The following is a 23,790-nucleotide window of genomic DNA, read 5'->3' as shown; positions in this document are numbered from 1 at the left end:
ATGAATTCAGCTGTGATTAATTTTCAATATTAAGTATTCAGTGGCTGCTAAAATAAAAAATTTTATGGCCCTTATTTGCCTTCATACTGATGCATTACCTACTGAGCTAATCTCCTGTTAAGACCCATGTAGAACATCTCGAACATTTCGATACTATGCGTCTTACAAATAGAATGATTTGCAAAGGTCTTTGAAATTAGAATCCCTTGTTTCTTTAAAAAACGTGATTTTCCTAACGTTGACTGTAACTGTTTCCACTGATTTGTCTTTGTTTGCTGATTGTTTGCTGTGTGGCAATGTATGAATGAACTTTTATATCTGTACAGTTGTTTGTTAGCAGGTCTCTCTTTAAAAAAAGATCTTGATCTCAATGAGACTTCCTGCTTAAATAAAGGAAAAAAAAAATCAATTTATTAAAAAACAAAATCAATAGATAAAGTTACATTTTGTCCCAGGGCATTAATTATCATTGGAAACGTGAAAATGTTAAATAAATATGACACACACTGGCTTTGAAATTATTACCGTTCTAATTGCAGTTATTAGTTTCTATCAGTTTCTATCTGATATGATTCAGTTTAACATCCCATAAACCTTTTAGGTGCTGGAGTGTAATAGAGATAAAGTATTTAATAAAGAGAATGCCGCACACTGCTGCCAATGCTCCCATATATTTATTTATCGTAAAACGTTTTGATAGTCTTCATCAGGTCAGGGTCACCACCTATGATCAACTCATCATTTGAGTGACAAGTGACATCACAAACATTTGGTTTATCATGGCCAATATTGACATATTGAAATTGGATGCAAACAACATCAGGCGCAAGACTGCAGCCACGGGACGGGGACAGGCCAAGGTCCAAACATAAGAAATGGATGGACAGGTGTGAACTCCAGCTGTCCCCTAGACCAAACATGCCGCATCAGACAAACAGCCAGTTCCAGACAATATACTGCTGGATCAATTATGAGGTGCTGAGAACAATGGTAGGAAGCAATCTAAATTATACATTCTTAGAGCAGAATTTAGGCTTCCCTATTTGCTCAAGGACTATTGATAGTGTTATTGATAAAGTAATGAAGGAAACTAAAACAATTCTATTAACAAAATCTGTTTTGGATTCTGCAAATGTCCTGGGCTCCAGTATGCCATCCACATTACAGACTGTATTATGTGTTTTCATGAAGTGAATTCTTTTTTATAAACTATTAACTTTAAACTTGAACTTTAACTAACTTCCTACTTAAACTCTGGCACAAAGCGCAACAACATTTGTGCGTATTGAAATAAGAGAGGTCCCAAGCACTCTTTTGTTTTTACCTACAAATGTAAAATAAGAGTATACTAATGAATATATAAAGTTGCTTAACTTTTAGTTACGTAGTTTAGTTTAAGATGAAATCTGTGCATACGCATGGTTCTTGTGTGAGGCCCATTGTCTTTACCGACTTACTCCTATTCAGAGTCACGGGGGGCTGGAGCCTTTCCCAGTATGCATTGGGCAGAAGGCAGGGACAACACCCTGAATGGTCGCCAGTCCATCATAGGGCCATCACAGATAGAAAGACAAGCTGTTTGAACAAAGCTCACCAATTTTTCCCAGGCTGTTCATGGTTCCTAGTCCCACAGTCTGCCCTTTGATGGTCCAGCTCTGAAATAGCTGCTTGAACAGAGCTGACTCAGCCCCATCATTCACTGTCTCCACATACGTCGAGGGAGGATAGCCCTTGGCCTTTATGTATGCCTGCACAACAGACATGAATTAGTAATAGGTCAATATGGATGCCATTATTTTATTTCTTTAATTCTTGCAATCAGTAACATCATATGTCATGTGTAGTGAGCTTGTTTAGAATGAGTAAGTGGAAAAAACTATGGGAAACATGGATGCTGTTGACTTGCTAAGGCATATGATAATGTAGGGCTGGGCGATATTGACAAAATTCAATACCTTGATATTTTTCAGATATATCACAGTATCACGATATTGCAGATACATTACTTAAAGGTCCCATATTGTGGAAAACGGGATTTCCCTTGCCTCTTTGATTATAAAGGAGTTGGATGTGCTATCTAAACATTGTGAAAGTATCAAAACGCGTGGTCGCCAACTAAATCCACAGAATCCATATTAGAAAACCGAGCCTCTAAACGATCTGTTTGGACTTCCGCAACTTTGTGGCGTCACAACGGTACGCTCATTATCATTTTTGTAAGAAATAATAGGCTAACAAAGCAGTTGAGCGGTTGCCACTGTTTATTTACTGGAGAGTTTTCCCTACCTGTAGCTGCCGGGCTGTGGTGTCTCACATTTCACTCTTGAAACGGTTACCCAATCAGAACAGAGGATCGTTAATATTAATGAGCCTTAAAGACACAGCAACAAAAACAGCCTGTTCTTGGTAAGCCTCACAGAGATTGAGAGTGTTTTTGGTACATGACACCACACAAACAGCTTTTAATGGGCCTCAAGACATAAATTAAAACAATGGAAAGTGTAGAATATGGGACCTTTAACAATCATAAAGGCAATGAAATTGTGCTTCCTGATACTATATACTGTAGATGCTAAATATAAGGTTATACCAGCTTAATTTGGATGGTTAAGACTGGATACTTGATGGTTTAATCTCAAAGGAAAACCTTTGAGAGAACCAAAAAAAAAACAAAATGAAGGAAATGTATCTTTTATTTACTTGTTCCCACGGCACAGCCGAGGGCATCATGAGGCAAATTCAGGTCAGGCAGGCAGTCAGTCAGTCAGTCAGTCAAGCCAGTCAGTTAGTCATCTGCACATCATGTCATGTTGTCATTTGGCGATGCACAGACCAGGAGACCAGCAGCATTTTACTCAGTCCAACAGAGCCTCCCGGTGTGAAAACTAAAGTGAAACTCGCCTGTGTTAGTAACGGGATTTGTAAACAGTAACCCGATAACACGTCTTCTGCTGCCCTACAAACTTTAACGGTATGTAACGTTTTTACCTTTTGGTATTTAAGTAATGTTGGTGGAATTATTTAACTGATAACTGTGTCGCAGCGCTTCAGTGCATAGAATTGAATTTAATTGAATTAATTTGAATTTAATTAAATTGAATATACATGCCATGGATCTGTACAGGATCTGTGCTTGTTTCAAATGTACTTAAAGTTTTTTACTGCACTCTTCATACTTCTTTGTAAGAGCCATCTTAGAAAAGTACTTATGACTGAGTGATTGGGCTCTGGCTTAACTCCGGTGATTTGGATGTTGGATCTTGTTTTGAGGCTGCTACGGATCTTCTTTTAAGGCATTCTGTTCTTCAGATGTGTATAAAGGTTGGTGGTGTTACCACCTTTTGCTACCACGCACCGCTTGCAGAGTTTACAAGTCAACTCATTTTGGTCTATATGTCACTCTCTTTGAATACAAACCAAGACCATATGACCTATTTTGCATTTCTTTTTGGTGCTAAAACTTCCTCTTGATAAGTGTTTTGTTCAGCGTTAGCTTCTTCATCCATAGCAGATGATAAATAACGGGGTTTGTTTTGTAGCTACCTGACATTCTCTAGGTATGTGTGTCCGGTCAGGCCCAGTCACAGTTTATGCAATAATTTGTATTTCATTATTATAGATATAATTAGCTACAAATATATACCGGTATAACGGTATGGACGGTTACCGCCCAGCCCTATGATGATGATCTGAGATGGACGTGAACACAAAATGAGCCTGAGAAAAGTTTTTAAAAGGGTATTTTCAGTCAAGCGATATATAGCATAAAAAGCAATGTTGAATATGTAATTTTAGTCACGTCAAAGGACGAGGCTTACTTCTGCTTTATCCAGTGACTCAGAGCGCTCATTCTTTGAGGCCTTCTTTCCTTTCCAGATGAAAATTTTCATTCCACCTTGGTCCAAAAGATAGCAGTCCTGAAAAATCAATACGATGACATAATTGACTCAAATAAATAATGTTGATATTCTAAATAGAGTAATTAAAAGTGAACCTCTGTATTACATGTAGCTGCAATTTGTATTTCATGCTATATTCATACCACAGGAAAGGTTGCAAAGGGAACTGCACTGGGTTTGGTTCCAACTCAAGAGGAAAGGGACTATACAGCCAGGCTGAGGCAGGCCCAGCGTAAATCTGATACTTATCAGTACTTACCACTTATACAGGTAGTTATATAAATTTCCCCTTCCAGAAAAAAAAACATCAGTCAAACTGATCAATGAGGAGTCTTCCACCTTTAAAAGTAAAGCCCTCTTTACTGCTTCTGAGGACTAACCTCATGACTGAGGAGCTCCTGTTTCAGAGGCTTCACTGCCACTTCTTGAACCACTAGGTTCCCCTGGGCATCTGAGATACTACCATCAGAGAACACACAAAGTTAGACAAGATTTAACAAGAACTGTTAAGTCATGTTTGGGATCACACATTTCTGAGTTAGTTGACTGAGGTATAGTTTTAACTGTTAATCAGGAAAGAGAAAGATAACTAGACTAGAGACTTTATAGTAGCACAACTTATTTTTTATTTAACTAATAAGTGAAGAACCCAGAAGTGACAGGCACTAACTGGAAGAGTTTGACACTAGTCTTCAGCTTGTTGTCCACCACGTCGTCAGGGATGATAGAATCTCTGATATCCTGTCTATCTCCGAGATGCTGTTTCATCAGTTTCATGGCCTCTTCCGATGACTTCTCATTGTCACCCTCCACCACAGTAACCTGTGCCCTCCCACCCCTCTCTCTGTCACGGATGTCCTTGGCCAGGGCCATACCCTAAAGAGAAAACCAACAGAATAAATATAACCATTAGCCATTAGAGTCCAAACTGTAAAATTTAACCCAGATCTTGGGCAACTTACAGTTTTTAACAATTGTTTTGGCCCAATTTTCACAACAGTTACAATGGGCAAAACTCTTAATGCAAACAGCCAAACTGAGTTGCCTAAATCTTAAGACACTGAGTTGCCAAAATCTTAACTAAAGACCCCAAATGCTCTGCTTCGATACGAAGTGCACAACTCTAAATCACAAGTTCACTTCTCGGAATACACCCACCTCGTAGTAGTGGTAGAATGTTCCAATGCGTATAACTAGACGTACAGTTCACAAAAACAATTCAACATTCATTGTCAATCATGTCTCATTACTTTGTGTGATAGTGCCCTGGGGTGGCTTTCCTGATAATCATGTATCTTGAAAATTCACAACATACTTCAACCACTAGTAAGAAATGTACTGAAATTTCCATTTGCGTTTCTTAAAGGATATATATACGTATATGATGACAAATTTTCAAGAACTACTACGAAGACATACTTCCCAAGATTTCCATCACCATAAGGCATCACAGCTTGATTAAAGGAATCATCAATTTCCTGAGCTGAAAGCATCAAGTCAATTGAAGAATGATCAATTTTAACTCAGATATAGATTATAGTCTACAACAATGCACTTTATCTTGCAGCATGTAGATTCTGAATGTACATATAGTACGTCTATCTTTGTAATGCTGCCATTTCAGTAGAGCAGACTGGCAGGCTGGCTTGTGGATGTAGGCTGGTGTGTAATATAGACCCAGCTGACTAGGTCAATAGTTTTCCTTTGTTGAAGGAAAATATTTACAAAATTTCCAAAACCTTTTGTGTTGTAAGCCAATTGCTTGGGATATGCTTAGAACAGCGCCAAATAGAGTTGAGACGTGAAGACATGGGCATGACTATTTATCGGTTCCGGAGGTAAAAAAAACATTAATTTTCACATACATATTTTCATGTCACACACCATTCAAAGTGTTCCAAACGTTGAATGCCTGAACTGCTACACAATGTCCCATTAGTTCAAACGAATAGCAGCTGTCTCAAAAAAACCTACAATACATGGAAAAAAAGGCTAAGGCTCTCAGAGAGAATCAAAGTCCCCCTCCGTCGTCTTGTCATGTGGGAGAGACAAAGTATATCTAGAGCTAGTCATACAAGATAGACCTAACGTTACAACCATGGACTGTAAAGGGTTACAACGTTAAGACAAGAAGAACATGGTCCAGTATTTTGTACCCGGCTGCAACTATTGGTCAGGAGTGCACAACTGCACTTCTTTCTACCGCTTTCCATCATCTCAGTCGGCGAAGCAGCGGTGGACCCAACTCATTGGGTAAGTTTAATCAATGACTTATCAAAGCAGGTATCATCTCGCTGGAGCACGTGCACTACACAGCTGTCATCTCTATAGCAACATGACGCTATAAGATTTACATTCGGCAAAAAAACATGAATACTAATGCTACAATTCTATGTGCTTGACACTGAAGTAAATGGCTGCATATCTTACAAACAGACGAAACAGAAACGCATCCGGTGTAATTAAGCCGTTAATGTAGACTGCAGCATACACTCAAATTTGGTGTAGCCTAGTAATAAATACATTGGTGAAAGAGTGGTAGCATTATTAATTCATTTTCACAATAAGGGTTGGGGCAAAAAGGAAATACCTCGATTGCTTTTGATGTTGTAGAGCGCAGCCTATTTATATTAATAGTTAGGTAAGACAGCAGCCTCTGTCTGCTGTAGGATTTTGCCTTCACAGCACCTGAAAAGAGGAAATCTCATGACTAGTGCCAGCATGTTGTGAATTAACAACACATTTCACATACTACTTGAGTTGCGAGTACTTTTGGGAAAGCCTTGTGAAATTAACTAATGTCTTGAAGAATGACTTAAAGATATACTTAGCGCTACCACATGCTTCGGGAAAGCCACCCCAGGTTAGTAGCACTGCAACATAATTACTTCACCACTTAAAGAAGACTTTTAAAATATGTACTGTTTTGGTGTTTGGAGTCTTCCATAAAAACAAGCTTTATAGTACAAGCTTTACAATGCAGAACAGAGAATGTGCAGTAAAATGATGCGATAAGTTACAATCACTGAATGTCCTTCATCTCATTGCATAAATTGTGTTTTGGACACATGCAGTCTTACTTTTTGTGTCTTTCTTGAATCATGATGGACACCACTGCATTAATTTTGGCAGTATGTACTGTGTGGTGTAGTGGTGGCAGGTATTGATGGTGTCTGATATCAATATAATTTAGAGTTAGCTTCAATGAGAATTAAGAACGGGGCACCAGATAACAGACAGCATCAACAGGTCTCATCTGAAGGAGTGAATTCTCGGCATGTTTGAATTTAAACACACACAATAAGCACAGGAGGTGACTTTATGCAAAATAATATATTTATTACTAAACTAAAGCACACTCAATAATCAGGTACATATAAGTGAATATGGTACAGTATATACAAGAGGTATACCTATGAATTGTGATGAATCAATGGCAATAGGAATAGATGATCATGTGAATATGCAATACTGATAATTAAACCAACATTTCAGTAGACACAATCATGGAAGATGAGCAATGGAAGACATGAGTCAGCAACAATAGCAATAAAGGGGCAACAATATAACTATCTGGAAAACTAACTTAAATTAATCATTGAATAACTGAATAGTTACTATATAACTACAGGGCGCCCCCCTGCCCTGCATCCACCCCCTACCCTGCCCCCACGCCGCCGCAGGGTCCCCAAGGCTCCTCCTGCGGGCACCCCGGCCCCCACACCCATTCTGCGGAGCCGTTGTGGCCGGGTCATCCGTCCCCCTCCACGTTGACTTGCTCTGTTATGTTGAATTCTGGGGGGGCGTATGTGGCGGACTCTATAGACATTATTCACCATAATCTGTGGTTTGGGTATGTTTAACACACGCAGTTATATTGTGTGCTTCTCAGGGTTAAAAAATAAATGACACACAAGTTGGTGTAGTCAACAAGAGAAGTTATCCGTCTCTGCATTCCTGCCACTTCTACAATGTGGTCTTTTTACAAGAGACTCATCTGTCTCAATATGAGTCTAATAAGCTGTGTAGGGACTGGGTGGGGCAGGTGTTCTTCAGTGCTGGTTCTAGTCAAAGCAAAGGGGTTGCTATTTTAATCAGCAAACATGTGCAATTTAAATGTCTTAAGGAAATATCTGATGGAGAGGGTAGGATTATCATTGTGTTGGCAGAAATTCAGGGATACTGGCTAATATTTACGCTCCAAATGGTGATAACCCCGCCTTCTTTGTAGACCTTGAGAGTAAATTACTTGAGAGTGGGGACTTCCCCATTATTCTGGGTGGAGATTTTAATATCACTCTGGACCAGACTTTAGATCGGAGTAGCTCTCGATGTAGTAAACCAACTAACTCAGTTCTCACAGTGAAGGGTTTATGTACTTCTTTGGGGCTTACAGATGTTTGGAGGATGTTGAATTCTACAGGCAGGGACTACACCTTCTACTCTAATGCTCACAAGGTCTACTCAAGAATTGACCTATTTCTTATTTCCAGTTCTCTATTTCCTGCTGTCTTATCCTGTTCAATTGGGAACATTCTGATCTCTGACCATGCTAATGTTGCGTTGGACTTATTACCTTATTGTGAAACAATTAGATCACCTAGATGGAGATTCAACTCCTCTCTCCTACAGGACCCTGCTTTCAAAGAAGAACTTAGGGCACAAATTAAAAATTACATGGGAATCAATGTGCCCACGGCACCCTCTGCTGGTATTGCCTGGGAGGCAATGAAGGGTTATCTTAGGGGCTATATCATTCAATATGCGTCATACAGGAAAAAGCTAAATACCTTGCAGCTCACCCGACTAGAGAAGAAGATAGAAATAGCGGAGACTAATCTGAAGCAGAATATGTCTCCTTCTAACTTGAGGGAGTTAACGGAACTCAAATATGAGTATAACTGTATACTCTCCAAAAAGGTGGAGTTTCTCTTGTTTCGGGCGAGACAAACTTACTTTGAATCTGGGGATAAGGCAGGGAAATTTTTAGCTAGATATATTAAGCAGAAGCAATCTAGCTCAGCAATTCCTGCAATATGGTTTCAGGGAGGGAATCTTCTGACCAATCCAAAGGATATTAATGATACATTCAGGCGGTTTTACATGGACCTTTATACATCAGAATGCTCCGCAACTGATGAAGATATAACCTCTTTTCTTGATGATTTGAACCTTCCCGGGCTAAATGAAGAACAGCAAGAGTATCTTGACAGTCCACTTACAGAGGCAGAGCTATATAACGTAATAAAGGCATTACCTTCTGGTAAATCACCTGGCCAGGATGGTTTTACAGCAGAGTTCTTTAAATGCTACGTGACTGAACTTATGCCCTTAATGATGCAGATGTTCAGGGAAGCTTTTAGAGAACGAAAACTGCCTCCTTCTTTATCACAAGCCATTATTACCCTTATTCTTAAGAAGGATAAGGAACCATGTGACTGTAAAAGCTTCAGACCAATCAGCTTGATTTCAACAGATTGTAAAATTTTATCGAAGCTACTGGCCAATAGAATTGACAAAGTGATCACATCTCTTATTCATCCTGATCAGGTGGGATTTATTAGTAAAAGACACTCATCTGATAACATAAGGTGGCTACTTGATATAATGTGGTCAGTCCAGGATTTAAATTCTCCAATTGCGGCTATTTCACTAGATGCGGAAAAAGCGTTCGATCGTGTGGAATGGAGATACCTGTTCCACACTCTTAGAGCCTTTGGGTTTGGTCAGACGTTTATGAAATGGATAGAGGTTCTGTATAATCAACCAGAGGCAGCGGTGCAGACAAACGGAATCATGTCTCCCTATTTCACATTGGGCAGAGGCACTAGACAAGGCTCAGGTCTTTCTCCTGCACTCTTCTGTCTAGCACTGGTACCGCTAGCAGCTGCAATACGCCAAAGTGACGCCTTCCCCGGGGGTCAGAATAGGGAATACAGTTCACAAGCTTATGTTGTATGTGGATAATATTTTGCTGATGGTATCTGAACAGGTGAGGTCCATCCCAGTTTTGCTTAACTCTATTGACTCGTTCTCAAAGCTCTCTGGATATAGAGTGAACTGGTCAAAATCTGAAGCACTCCCACTGTCTTCCTACTGCCCCAGATCCTTCTTCCAGGCAGGGTCATTTCAATGGCCTCAAGAGGGTATGAGGTACCTAGGCATTTTATTTCCTCATCAATTGAGTGAAATTGTGGAAAAAAACTTTGAGCCCCTGCTGAGGAAAATTTCATCTCATGTAGAAAGATGGTCCTCACTCTTCTTATCCTTATGGGGCAAAGTGAACATATTGAAGATGAACTGCATACCTAGGATAAACTGCATACCTAGGATAAACTATCTCCTTCAATCCCTACCTATTAACATACCTAGAAGGTTTTTCAAACATTTTGATAGAATATGTAACAATTTCTTGTGGAACGGGAAACGTCCCCGGATGCGCTTGGAAAGGCTCCAACTTCCAGTTGATAGGGGGGGACTAGGGCTGCCTAAGCTGCTATTTTATCATTATGCCTTTAGTACAAGACATTTAGCTCAGTGGGCATTACCCCCAGAGAGGGCTCCCCCATGGTATGAGATGGAGCAGGTGATAGGCTCTCCTCTCCCTCTGTTGAATTGCTTGTCTACCAAATTGTCTCCCCGGTGTCGATCCCATCCTATCATATCCCATCTGCAGGATACGTGGAGGATAATATGTCAGACGTTTAATCTAAATCCTTATCTTAACTCAGAGTCAAGTATATGGTTGAATCCCAAATTACTAATAGGCAAAGCCCCTTTCTTATGGAAAGAGTGGGTGGATAAAGGCATTCTTACACTTGGAGATCTATACGAAGAAAACACCCTCAAAACATTTAATAAGCTAGTCCTAGATTTTGACCTTCCCAGATCTAAGTTCTGGCAATATTTACAACTAAAGCACTTACTAACACACTTTGGCTCGCCCAGAAATATCCCTCAAAATTCCGATATTCTCACTGGTGTCACTATGGTATATGGAACAGGCCACGAGGCTTCATTTTATTATTCAATGATCTTTGATCAGGCCACTACAGTATCTAATGCTCTAAAGATAGCCTGGGAACGGGACCTGGGCTTTTCATTAAGTGTACAGGAATGGGAGGGGATTTGTGGAAACTCCAATTCAATCCAATTCAAAATTCTCAACCGATTTTACTGGACACCTTCTCGTCTTCACAGACTAGGTCTTAAGGACTCAGCGGAGTGCTGGAGTCAGGCCCCAGACTCAGAGGGCACTTTATTTCATGCCCTATGGGAGTGCCCAGTGATCCAAGACTTTTGGAGGCGGGTCCACGAACGTATTACAGAAATTTCTGGGGACAATTTTGGTTTCGAACCAAGGCTGTATGTACTGGGTGATCCTCTACAAGTTGCCCATTGTAGTGTGTCCGATTGGATTTTGACTTGCATCATGGTGGGTAGACAGGTTTTAATGAGGAGGTGGAAGACACCAGGGAGCCCATCCTTTCAGGACTGGTCTACTGAAATCGGCAAAGTAGCCTCTTATGAGCAAATGTCTTATAGAAGCACTGATAGGCAGGACAAATATATCGAAAAATGGGGAAAATATATTGTATATCTAAGTTCGGGTAACGGGGATTGACCCCTGTTTGGAGTGGTAGCACAATAGGCCTATATGTTACTTGGAATGTATCACTTGGAAAACCTGGCATACTACTATTAATAGAGGACCCATTTTGGCGTTTTTTTTATTTTTTTTTATTTGTTATTTATTCTTTTAAATAAATTTAAGATAAATTTAAGTTAATTAGTTAATAAAATGTTCTTTTCTTGGTCTTTTGTAAAGAGTTTTTTGATGTTTGTTATTCATGTTCTTGTCTGTACTGTGTTAAAAATCTGAAAACTTGAATAAAATATAAATCATAAAGGCTGAGACAGGATGAACAGGGCCTTTCCAGATGTGAGATGACAATGATTAGGGTGACCACATTTTCAAACCCCCAAACCGGGACCCTTAAGTGTACCGCACGTTGCATGCACCATAGGCGTTTTCATCAGGATGGGGAACAATTATTTCAGCGCTTAGCACACCCAGTGACTGCACCTTTCAACACCATGGACAGCGCCTCAGCAAACGAAAAATGATGTTTTGTCTCCAAAAATCCACCATGTCGGCATTTCCACCGTGCGCGACCAAAAATGTAGGCCCTACTCTTGCAGTGTGTGTAGAACGCAGCATTTTCGTTGCTGGCTACTTCACGAAGAAAAGAGTAAGCCTTCTGGAGGTCTTTAGAAAAGACTGACTTTCTCTTCGGCATGACAGCTAACCGTTAGCGTACTGACAGATTCTGTCAGACAGAGCCACAAGCATCATAGGCTAGCAATAGCCTTGACAACGACACATTGATTGATTGACACACATACAGACAAATCAGTGTTGAATTCAGACGCGTGGTGCATTGTTTATGTTTTTTGATTGGGTTAGGTAATAATGAGCGAAACAGAACATGATAAACGTCTACGTAAGCGCTGAAAACAAGTATAATACTATTATTATTATTTTAATTGTGGTGAAAACCGGGACAATTTGGTAGTGAATGTTGAAAACCGGGACATTTTAGTGTTTTACAGATATTTGTCGGGACTCGGGACACCCATCTTGAAACCAGGACAATCCCGGACAAACCGGGACGTCTGGTCACCGTAACAATGATGGTGTGGGCGCAGTTACTACAGTGGGACACAGAGCCTGGAGAGGTCCTTTGATCTATGTTGGCAAACCCACAATAATGAGGTGACTTTGTCATCATAGAATTTATAATCATTGCATATCCTCAATTCAAGGAATCGTGACTATGTCCTTCTAAAGCGCTGCACTGCCTCCATGTGGGGCACAATCACATGTCAAAACACAACTTCATGACAACCTGCTGCTAGCTGGGCTGCACCTAGCTAGCATAGTTTCCCCTTGGTCATAGCTAGCAGTAATGGCTAAGATAGACTTGAGCGGCTTCTGCAGGCTATGTAAGATGACCTTGAGAAGACAGCCGCATCCAAACATATTGGTGTACTGCCAGTTGGCATAATTTTCTCCACTTCTCTTAGGGACGTAAAGTGAGAGATTTTACAAAGTCAGTGTGGGGGTGACAAATACTCACTAGGGTTGAAATTATTGTTGAAATGGCAGCCAATTATCATACTTGAGCTGTTCTGGCTCAAATATTGTATCTTGTATCACAGCTGGCTAACCAGAGTAGTCAGAAATCTAGATTTAAAAATTATCACTACAACTGAGGTTGAAAACCTCTTGTTGATTATTATTTGGATAATTGAAATATTAGGAAATGAATACTGCATACCATTGCTGTTGGGTGAAAACCCATCTCCAAAATGTCAACTTTTCAGGGAGCCTGATTTTCTGAAATTTTGTGAAATGAGCATGATGTCTTAAAAGGAAATACTTGCTCCGTGCAAAGTTTGAATTCTTAGCTAAAGTTTTTCTTATTTACCCACGACCAAAGCCCCTACCATTAACCAAATCGTTTTAGTTGTCTAAACCTAACCCTAACCTTGACCAAAGTTGTTTACTTACCTAAACTTAACCATTAGCTAACCTTTTCATGTGACAGGTGTAAATGGCATGTCCAATTTGTGGCATTGTCACATAATCCAATTTGTGGTATTGTCACATAATCCAATTTGTGGTGGAGAAATGTAACATTATTCATGTCCACAACACATAGGGGCTCATTCATAAAAATTACCAGCAGGTTTAGCGTGACGTTATGGCAGATACCATCATGGTAGGGTGTTTCCTCATTCATAAACGTGAAATATCGGGATGTTATTAGCATTACCGTTTTCCCCGTTCTTCCACCCCTTTTGATAATTTACGTATTGGGAAAGCGATTCATAAAAGCACACCACGCCACAAAAAATACTACCTGTTCTAGTCAGACGGTATATTGTAGAAATGAATGTTAACTAATGAAAATGAATGTAAATTATTTAAAAATCAATAGATAGTCACATTGTGTCCTAGGAGATTAATTATCATTGGAAACGTGAAAATGTTTAATAAATATGACTTGTACACTTATTAATCACCACTCTGATTGTGGTTGTAATCGTCAGTTTCCATCTGATTTGATTCAGTTTATCATGACAAAAAAGAGAAGACCATATGCACGTCCCGTAAACTTTTTAGCAGCTGCTGGAGTGAAGTAGAACACTATTCTGTTACCGCATAGTTTTATGAATTAGCCTCATAATCTGCTAGACTATGTTGTTTCAGGAGCTAAGAAAAGCAGCCTTGTTTTAAGCTTTACTGCCATGAATTTTTCAGTTTATACAATGGGGTTTGAAAAGGTTTTATGCACCTAAGGATGGTAGAATTTTCTCAACCCATCGAAGACCATCCTTTAACTGAAGTGAAAACATGAAAATCAGAAAGATTTTCAAAGAACAGCACAGGTATGTTTTTAGTAGTTTTTTAAAAACACTTTCTGTCAGCTTATGATGCATATATCTCGTCATAGGCAATAGTATATGATCAATAAACAACTTTAGGTTACTTGCGTATCTGAGTAGCATGAGTGAGATGTCTCACTATGGGATACGCCCCTGCGCGTATCTTCAGAAGCCACCACTATACCAGCCCTGAGTGGCTGGCAGTCATTATGCGTGTGTCAGGACCCTCCTCCTATATATATGGTAGACGCTGTGTCACTCGTCATTCAAGCACACCTATTCTCGCTTCATCCCAGTAGCAAGACGGGCGGTCTGGTGAGACTCCCTAAAGTTCTCTTTCATAGCATTCGCTTCGATGTGTCACTATGGGATATGGAGACTCCCGTATTGCCAGACAAGCTTATCTCAAAGACTGAATCACCTCGCCTGCTCCACCTCAGAGCCAACACTCAGAACAGCATGAGCAATAGTCGGGGCAGTAACATCCAACTGTTGAGAGGCCACCCAATGCTGGAAATCTCTCATATGCAGCCTGCCGAGTCTCACTACGAGCAGAGGTGAAGCCATCAAACCCAACAGTCTCAGGCATAATGTGAAGGAGTCCGTCCTCCACATGCCGAAGTGCACGTTCCGCCGACAGACAGGCCGAGAAGCGCACAGAGTCCAGAGACAGCCCCAGAAAAGCAACAGTTTGCGGGAGTCAATGGACTCTTTTCCCTGTTCACTGAGCAGGCGGATCCCCTGCTTCGTGATCGGAGTTAAAGCCGCCTCAGTATACTTCACAAACACCCTCGGGCTGAGAGACAGCCCAAACGGCAACACCAGGTACACGTATGCCACACCCTGAAACGCAAATCTCAGATATTTCCTGTGTGGAGGATATATTGGGATACGAATTTACGCGTCTTTCAGGTCGACTTAAGTGAACCTGTCGCCCGGACGTACCAAACGTAGCAGAGATGCATGTGTGAGCATACAAAACTTGAAACTTCTGAGATGCCTGTTCAAGGCGCGCAGGTCGAGTATAGGTCGAATCCCATGCCCCCCCTTTTTCGGCACCAGGAAGTACCTAGAGTAAAAGCTGCTGTTGCTCTGCTCGAGTGACACTTTCATTATCGCCCCTTTTTCCAACAGCGAGGAGATTTCCTCCTGTAGGATGCGGGCAGACTCCCCCTCTGCCCGGGAATAAACCACAGCCTTAAACGGAGGTCCGTGGCAAAGTATCAGTTCAGTATCCACTCTGACACTGTGCAAGCTGCCCAACTCTTTCCCCTTAAAGACAGGGGAGAGACGAGCTGAGGCACGCGCAGTGGCATAGCGCTACACTCCAGCGGCCGAAGACCATCGGTGCAACCAGGCGCTAATGTGCATGCGCAACCTGTCGTGCTGGGACAGTGTTTCTGGGCCATTTCACCCCCAAGGGAGTGGAAGCTCCTCCCTGTGGTATTATAGGGGGGGAACACACTCTGTTCTTTGTTTTAAAATATTTAAATGTGCCCTCGGCTGAAAGCCTAGATCCATCAGTGTATATTTATTTCCTTTATGGAAAGAGTGTGAGTGTGAGTGCTTATGAGACAAGTGGGGGGCAGGGGGTGGCCTGCCACCGAAGCGATGTCTCGTCTCCTCTTGGCCGGAACGTGGCACCGCACCTTGGGAGCCGCACGTCAGAGAGAAAGGACCTGAGAGGAAGCACCTGGGGGTTCCACCAGGGACACACAGGAGAACAGAGGGAGGGAAGCCAGGGAACAGGGAACATCTGGCCGGCCCTCCAGCGGCGGGGTAGACCACTAACATGTCTTATTTTTCCCCCTGGCCTGCTCACTGGTAGATGGACCCGGCCGGCTAGCCTGTGCAGCAATGGGTCAGAAGGCGTTCTTGTACCAGGCACTCTTTGTCACAGGAGGTCTGGGAAAACTGAGTTCAACACGCTGAGGGGGCAGTCACTGACATGTTGAGTCAGTGACACGAAAGAGCAGTCATCGTCATCGTCATCGGATACGAGAAACTCCTCTCCCACGGACCCTTACTCCTCCTCAAATTCCAGCAGGAGAGGGGGCTCAGCCAGCGGGTCAGAGACATCCAATGCTGAACCCCAGCGTTGGCTAGCTGGTTTTGGGGTCTCCTCATCACTCAGACCGGGTTGGTATTCCCTGGTTGTGACAGCGAGGAGAGGATTGCACTCCGAGAGGCTAGCTTGGCGAGCTAGCCGACGCCGGAGGCTCTTCATTGTAAACTGGGTGCAGTGTCCGCATGAGCTGAGTGTGTTCCAGACTGAGGCAAGCGGAGCAGACCTGGTGTGTGTCTTTGCTCAATATCTTGTTCCCACACTTGCAGAGACGAGCAGCGGTTTTCTCTTCCCCCATGGTGTGGGGCAGCTTTGCAGCTGTCGCCATTTAGCTGCTAAACCACTGTTTAGAGTGCTAAATGGTGGCTAATACCTGGAGTGATAACAGCCAAAGCTAACCCAGGTGGAGCGGGACGGTGAGGTAGCCTGTCAAGCGAGCCACCGGAGTTAGCTGTGTGAAAAGCCTGGAGGAGCTAACCACAGCGAACAACCCCACTGTTTAGAGACGAATGCAATCTCTCTCAGCGTCTTACCTATGGAGAAGCCAAGACCAAGCCCGAAGCAGCAGCAGAAAACTAGCGCTCGGTGATGGAGTGTTGCGCTCCGTCTGTGAACAGTTACGCTAGTTAGCCATAGCAACAGGAAAGAGACAAGCTTCTGAAGTGAAGTGAGACATCGAACCGAATGCTATGAAAGAGAACAAATCAAACGCTTCCTTGCCTAGAATTCAATTTAGTCCCTCTCAACCTCCCTTATAATTACTCTTGTCCAATGGAAACGGATCATCGCTTGTGCGACTTTGAGGGTGGGGCATTTTTTCTTTCACAACAATAATCGATACTATGTGGTATTCATGCAGTACATCTAACTTACTTTGCACTATTACTAATATATTTTGTTATGACATGCAACATTTAAAGAAAAATATACTGTCAAAACGGCATATACGCAAAACGGCCCAACTTCCGACCTAGCGGGCCTCAAGTCAACATTCTGATTGAATCCAGCACGTAACCAGATGCCTGGGACCAGAGGCTAACATTGCCATGCATATTTAATAATATTGTTGAAATTCTGTTTTGTTTAATAACCCTAGATTGAGCTGTGCTCTTAAAAACAGTACTCCAAACTATAAAATTTTGTTTAATATCATATCGAGGGCTTGGAGCCAAAGGGGCGTAAGTGCGTTATAGTAGGTTTTACAAGAGAGCCAAAACAAATTTTGATCAAACTTGGATCAGCTGCCGTTACCACATACTGAGCACAATATTTAAACTTTTTGTGTTATCAGATTGAGCATTACTATAAAAACAATACTGCTACAGTTTAAGTTGAATTATATTTAACTTTTTTAAAAATGACAAAAGAGTGAAATACGCATTTTTGGCACAAACATTGTCCCAATACAGCCATGCAGAATATGGGCGTATGTAAGTAAACAATTGTAAAACACATTCATTTGAATACAAATCTAGCAATTACACTTCAATCAACACTGAAATATAAAACAAGATCAGAATGAATATCTTTATCTTGAAGTAATGCTCAGCAACTTTCACCAAGGCCTTTGAAACTGTAGGCTACATGGAACATATCAAATTGATTACCTCCGCCAAGGAGGTTATGCTTTCAGTGCCGTTTGTTTGTCTGTTTGTTTGTCTGTTAGCAGGATTACGGAAAAACTACTGGCCCGATTTTCATGAAACTTCGTGGAAGGGTGTAGCATGGGCCAAGGAAGAACCCATTAAATTTTGGAGCGGATCTGGATCCGACTCACGAACAAGCAATAATAGCACGAACCTTGGCGGAGGTCTGCGCTCTCCGAGTGCCCTTCTAGTTGATACATGTTTTCTGTTAAAAACTTTTAATAAACCTTTTTAATAAACCTCTATAGACATAAGAAACTACTTTTGATTCTAAACTACTACTTTTTTTTTCTTTTGCTAGTATAATACATTTTTGTAGGTCCTTCATCACTTATTGATGTGTCCTGGGACACATTCAAAGACCTGTGAAACATGTCATAACACTGAGGGATAACTTCAGCTACCAGCAGTCTTACTACCAGAGCTCATCTTGACCAGTTCACACTCCTAACATTATAAAATAAAATTTTGAATCTATAGGCCTAAGTATTTCATGGGAATATTAACATATTTACATTCATCTAATATTGACCTAGAATATTAATTAGGATATGAATAGGATACTAAAAACTAGGATGCTGTCGGGGGCCGACAGCAAGGGTATATCCCCGAAATTCCCCAATCCTCGAAGGCCCCATTAAGTCAAATGTAATAAAAAGCCATTCAATAATCACACAATGAGACTCCAGGGTTAATCTTCCCAATTATATTGGTTGTATGTCCCAACTATTTTTATTTTGCCAAATAATACAATTTTTCCTTCTGGGCTAATCTAAACTTAATTATATTATTATTACTCCTAAACACTCCAAAATGAATGGATATAATCCTCTAGGGATTGTCTCCCCAATAATAAAGGGTATGTACCTTAACTATTTTTTTAACACTCAATAATAAACTTAACTAATTAAATATAGCTGCTAGCGGCGATGGCTGGGTTCATGCCAGTACAGCAGCCAGAGCTGAAACGTGGAAGTTTGCATTAAGATTAGTCAGTTTTGTCATATTAGGCTGTTGAGCCATCAGGCCCCAAGCTATCAAGTTCTGATACTGAAGAATGTAATAGCAAGTTAAAAGGTGTCAATATCCAACTTTGTATTGGCTTTACTGTGTTTAGCGATTGGTGAAATTCTGTTTGAGTTATAAGCCAAAATGTCATAGGCCACGCCCACTTTCACTAATGACGACCAAACTTCAGATTTTGACTAGGACATGGTCCTAGAGCATGTGTACCAAATTTTGTGCAATTTCACCAATTGGATTAGGAGATACAGTTTTCTGGCCTTTGTGGCACCCCCTATTGGTAAATATTTGAATGGCTTTGCACACATATTCATTCATTATATGTGAACATGTTGTCCAAGTTTCATGATGATTGGACCATCTATCACGAAGTTATTATTATTAACAATTTAGCTTATAGGCCATGCCTCCTTCACAACTTTAAGAGTTAATATCTTCAAAACTACAGTAGATATCAACAATCTATGAACAAAATTTAAAGAGCGTAGGGCCATAGATGCTACTGACCGATTTTGGTGGTAATCGGTCAAACGGTGTAGGAGGAGATGTTAAAAATGTGTTTTTCAAATAATTCAAAATATCTCAAAAATTTTCCAGCCAAACCTTCAGGGTCCATATGGCAAATTCGTAGAGTACAGTTAGGTGGACATACAGTTTCATGTAAATTGGACAAACGGTGTGGGAGATACAGCCCTTTACACAACTTTTTATTTTTGACCTCTAATTATAGTGCCACCACAGGAGGTCATATTTCTTGTGGGTCTAATTGAAGCCATACTAGACCATGGTGCAAAGTTTCATGGCTCTAGCATGTACCATCTCACGGGAAATTGAGCCCAAAGAGAAAAACAATAATAATAACAAAAAAAGTACCAGTACAAAAAATAATTAATTAATGTATTAATAATAATCACAGAAAGTGCAAATTTCACACAAATCTCCATAATTCCCTGAACAATTCTCTTGACAAATTTCAATACAATGTAATGCACCATTGGTGAAATATGGGTCCAAATAGCATGGAGATTAATTTAATCAGTTAATTAATAATAGTTATAATAATCATAAACACATCAAAATCAATACAGTTCTTCCTGAGGAGCCAACTCATCAGCACAGATACATACTTGACCTTGTCATTTCCATGGGTACTGATATCAGAGTAAGTGCTGTCAACGATGTTGCACTGTCGGACCATTAGTGTGTTTTCTTCAGTGTAGTCAGCTGCTTGGAAGAAATCAACCACTGGATGGCAGCAAACTTCCTTCAGCTGAACAGGGAGAAAACTGAGATTTTGGTTGTGGGTGCTAAAGCCCAGAGACAGCTAGTCTGCGAGTACCTGGAGTCCACATCACTAAAAACAAGTGACCAGATTAAAAACCTAGGAGTAACCATGGATGGCGAACTCAGCTTTAAGGATCATATCAACATCATATTTGTCATGAGCAGGCTGGATTATTGCAATTCTCTGTTTATCGGTCTTTTAAACAAAACAATCCATAGATTACAATTTATCCAGAACTCAGCTGCACGAGTTCTTACCAGGACAAAAAGATCAGACCATATAACTCCAGTCCTCCGGAACCTTCACTGGCTACCTGTTGTTTTCAGAATACAATTCAAAATCCTTCTGTTGGTTTACAAAGCACTTGCTGGTCTGGCTCCACAGTACATCTCAGACATGCTGTCAGTTTATAACTCCAGCAGATCTCTCCGGTCACAAGGTGGAAATCTCCTCCATGTGCCTAGAGCACTTTCAAAGTCTGGTGAGATGGCATTCAGTATTTATGTACCTAAAGAATGGAACAGTTTGCCTACTGATCTTAGACTTGCTCCAACACTGTGTTCTTTCAAAACCAAACTAAAGACCTTCCTTTTCACTCGAGCATTTTCTTAAATGAACACACTGTATTTGTACATTATGTTTGTTTGTATGTGTGGATGTATATGTGTTTTTATGTGTATGTATGCATGGATGTTTCTGTTTATTTGCACATTTTTGCTGTTTTATTCTGTTTTTATGTAAAGCACATTGAACTGCTTTTGTATGAGATGGTGCTATACAAATAAATTTGAATTGAATTGAATTGAATTCCTCTAGGGGTCATCTAATGTCCATACCAAATTTGAAAAGATTCTTGTTCAAGTTATCACGTTCACACAAAGGATCTCTGGCGGACGCGGCGGACGCGGCGGACGCGGCGGACGCGGCAGCGGGTGGGGTGAATCCATAATATCCCCGAAACTCATTTTGGGGATATAATGATGTGATCATGCTACCATGCTAGCATTACTTACATTAGCATACATTTTGAGTTGACCTAAGTGCTGTTAGAATCCTCTACCCACAATGCTTGTTCAGTGTCAAAAGTGGGGTTTTGCTTGGTGTCCAAAGGGTGTAAGTGCAGTTACGCCCTTTTGGCAGCAAACAAAACCCTACTTTTACTGTTATGGCTTTCAGTTTTTTTTTAATTAAAACTTATGGGTCATGATTTCAGTTGTGTCCTTTTGGCACTGAAAAGATCTCACTGAGACCTTTCAATTGATATGCTTTTCTGTCGAATACCTGTTCATCGTCATATGATGCTTTGAAGCCAGTCTGGGAGCATGATCTGGAGGTCACATTCAGTAGGAATGATTGGTCAATAATTTGAATTTCACCAATCGCTATGAAACTTGGCAATCATGTGCCAACCTGTAAGTGGAACATGCACACCAATTTCCATACAGATCTGACCAGATTTTGCCCAACAACAGCATTTTGAGTGTACAGCTAGACACAGTAAAGCCAATACGAAGTTGGATATTGACACCTTCTAACTTGCTATTACATTCTTCAGTATCAGAATTTGATAGCTTGGGGCCTGATGGCTCAACAGCCTAATATGACAAAAGTGACAGTAATCTTAATGCAAACTTCCACGTTTCAGCTCTGGCTGCTGTACTGGCATGAACCCAGCCATCGCCGCTAGCGGCTATATTTAATTTGTTAAGTTTATTCTTGAGTGTTAACAAAAATAGTTAAGGTACATACCATGTATTATTGGGGAGACCATCCCTAGAGGATTATATCCATTCATTTTGGAGTGTTTAGGAGTAATAATAATATAATTAACGGGTTCACTTTATTAATTTGTGATATAAAAATAGTTACGGTATGCAGGCTTTATTATTATTAAGATTAGCCCAGAAGGAAAAACATTATTATTTGGCGAAATAAAAATAGTTGGGACATACAACCAAGATAATTGGGAAGATTAACCCTAGAGTCTTAATGTGTGATTATTGAATGGCTTTTTATTACATTTGACTTAATGGGGCCTTCGAGGATTGGAGAATTTCGGGGATATACCCTTGCTGTCGGCCCCCGACAGCATCCTAGTTGTTATTTGTCTTTACTGATATTTGTAATAATGTGCAATAAAAAAAAAAGAATGTTAAAAAAAAGAAAGTAAATACAAATGCTGAAACAAATTAATTGCATGTAGATTACATGACTCTTAATAATATTTGTTAAAGATTGTTTGTTTATTTATTTGTTTGTTTATTTATCTTTTTTTCCATGTAATTAGTCTTTCAGCAGAAAAGCACTTTGAATATATATAGTCTAAATGTATTCTCTATGGCTTTAGAACCATGGTATTGGACAATAAGACAGCATGAAATGTCCATATTATTTAGTCCAAATAGGCTTACCTTGAGTCTCTCCAAGCGATTGCTCTTGGGCCCATTCCACTGGATAATGAGGTTGCCTAGATCTAACAGGAAGACATCTCCCTTGTTGAAGCTGTTCCAGCTCATGTCCACCTGCAGACAGTTGTTTGGCAATGGGAAAGGCAATTACAAATGAATGATGAATACATTTGGTATCAGATGCAGTCTGTAATAAGTTGACACAGGTGCTGCTATGTGATAGCAGGCAATAAGCACCTATCACGCCCTTACCTTTCTATTTCAGTGTCAGACTACTTCCTGTTTCTAGTGCCTCCTTCATGTAACCCTTTTGTGGTAGGAACATGCATTTCTCTCACTTTTTGTGTATGGAGCACATATTTGCAAATTTCACAAAAATTTCAGGATATCAGGTTGAAATGGGAGCAGGCAAATTTGGTGGTATAGTTCCTATTCCAAAAGAATTCTCGAATGAATGTCACTTTGCTTATACATACATACAAATTGCTTTTCCTTCATGTGATCTGTGGTAGATGACAGGCAGAACTTCGATGGGGACATTTCATGTACACATATCGATCAAGTGAACGCCGTTGTATTTGTTAACACTTGCTCCAAATGGCTGAAATTTGCATAAAGTCCACTTAAGCTCAGCTTTTGGTGCCACCCTCTCACAAGTATGTTTGGAATTTTTCAACACTCACCTTCCCACAATCCTCCACAAAATTTCCATGCCTGCTCTCATTCAAATGAATAGGAAACATCACCATGCTTTGCAAGTGTTCTCTGTTTAGTGGACATTCTCCTTGAGTGCATATGTTTTGAAATTTTGGTTACACTTTCTATGACGCCCATGTCTATAATGCATTATAAACATACTTATAATGCGTTATAATCTGCTTATAGCACTGTATAATTATAGTTATTAGCACTCATAAATATTCATAATGCTTTATAACAATAATCATAATACATTATAAAGCATTTTATATAAACAAACTTCAACAGGGCTACACCCTCCCCCTTCTAACCG

General features: G+C 40.5%; 1 protein-coding gene across 1 annotated transcript in view; it reads right to left on the bottom strand.

Moving 5' to 3' along the window:
- vil1 (villin 1) overlaps positions 1-23,790 on the bottom strand; it is an 82,699-nt gene that overhangs the window by 30,675 nt on the left and 28,234 nt on the right. The window contains exons 6-10 of the mRNA XM_071925682.1: positions 22,782-22,892; positions 4,570-4,775; positions 4,280-4,358; positions 3,819-3,917; positions 1,595-1,748 (exon numbers count right to left, since the gene is read on the bottom strand). Of these exons, the coding sequence (XP_071781783.1) occupies positions 1,595-1,748; positions 3,819-3,917; positions 4,280-4,358; positions 4,570-4,775; positions 22,782-22,892 (649 nt within the window). The remainder of the gene's footprint in view (positions 1-1,594; positions 1,749-3,818; positions 3,918-4,279; positions 4,359-4,569; positions 4,776-22,781; positions 22,893-23,790) is intronic.

Source organism: Centroberyx gerrardi, chromosome 10 (assembly GCF_048128805.1).
Source record: "Centroberyx gerrardi isolate f3 chromosome 10, fCenGer3.hap1.cur.20231027, whole genome shotgun sequence".
Classification (NCBI taxonomy): Eukaryota; Metazoa; Chordata; class Actinopteri; order Beryciformes; family Berycidae; genus Centroberyx; species Centroberyx gerrardi.
Note: the sequence above shows the minus strand (reverse complement) of the source record. Positions and strands in the feature narration are given on the sequence as shown.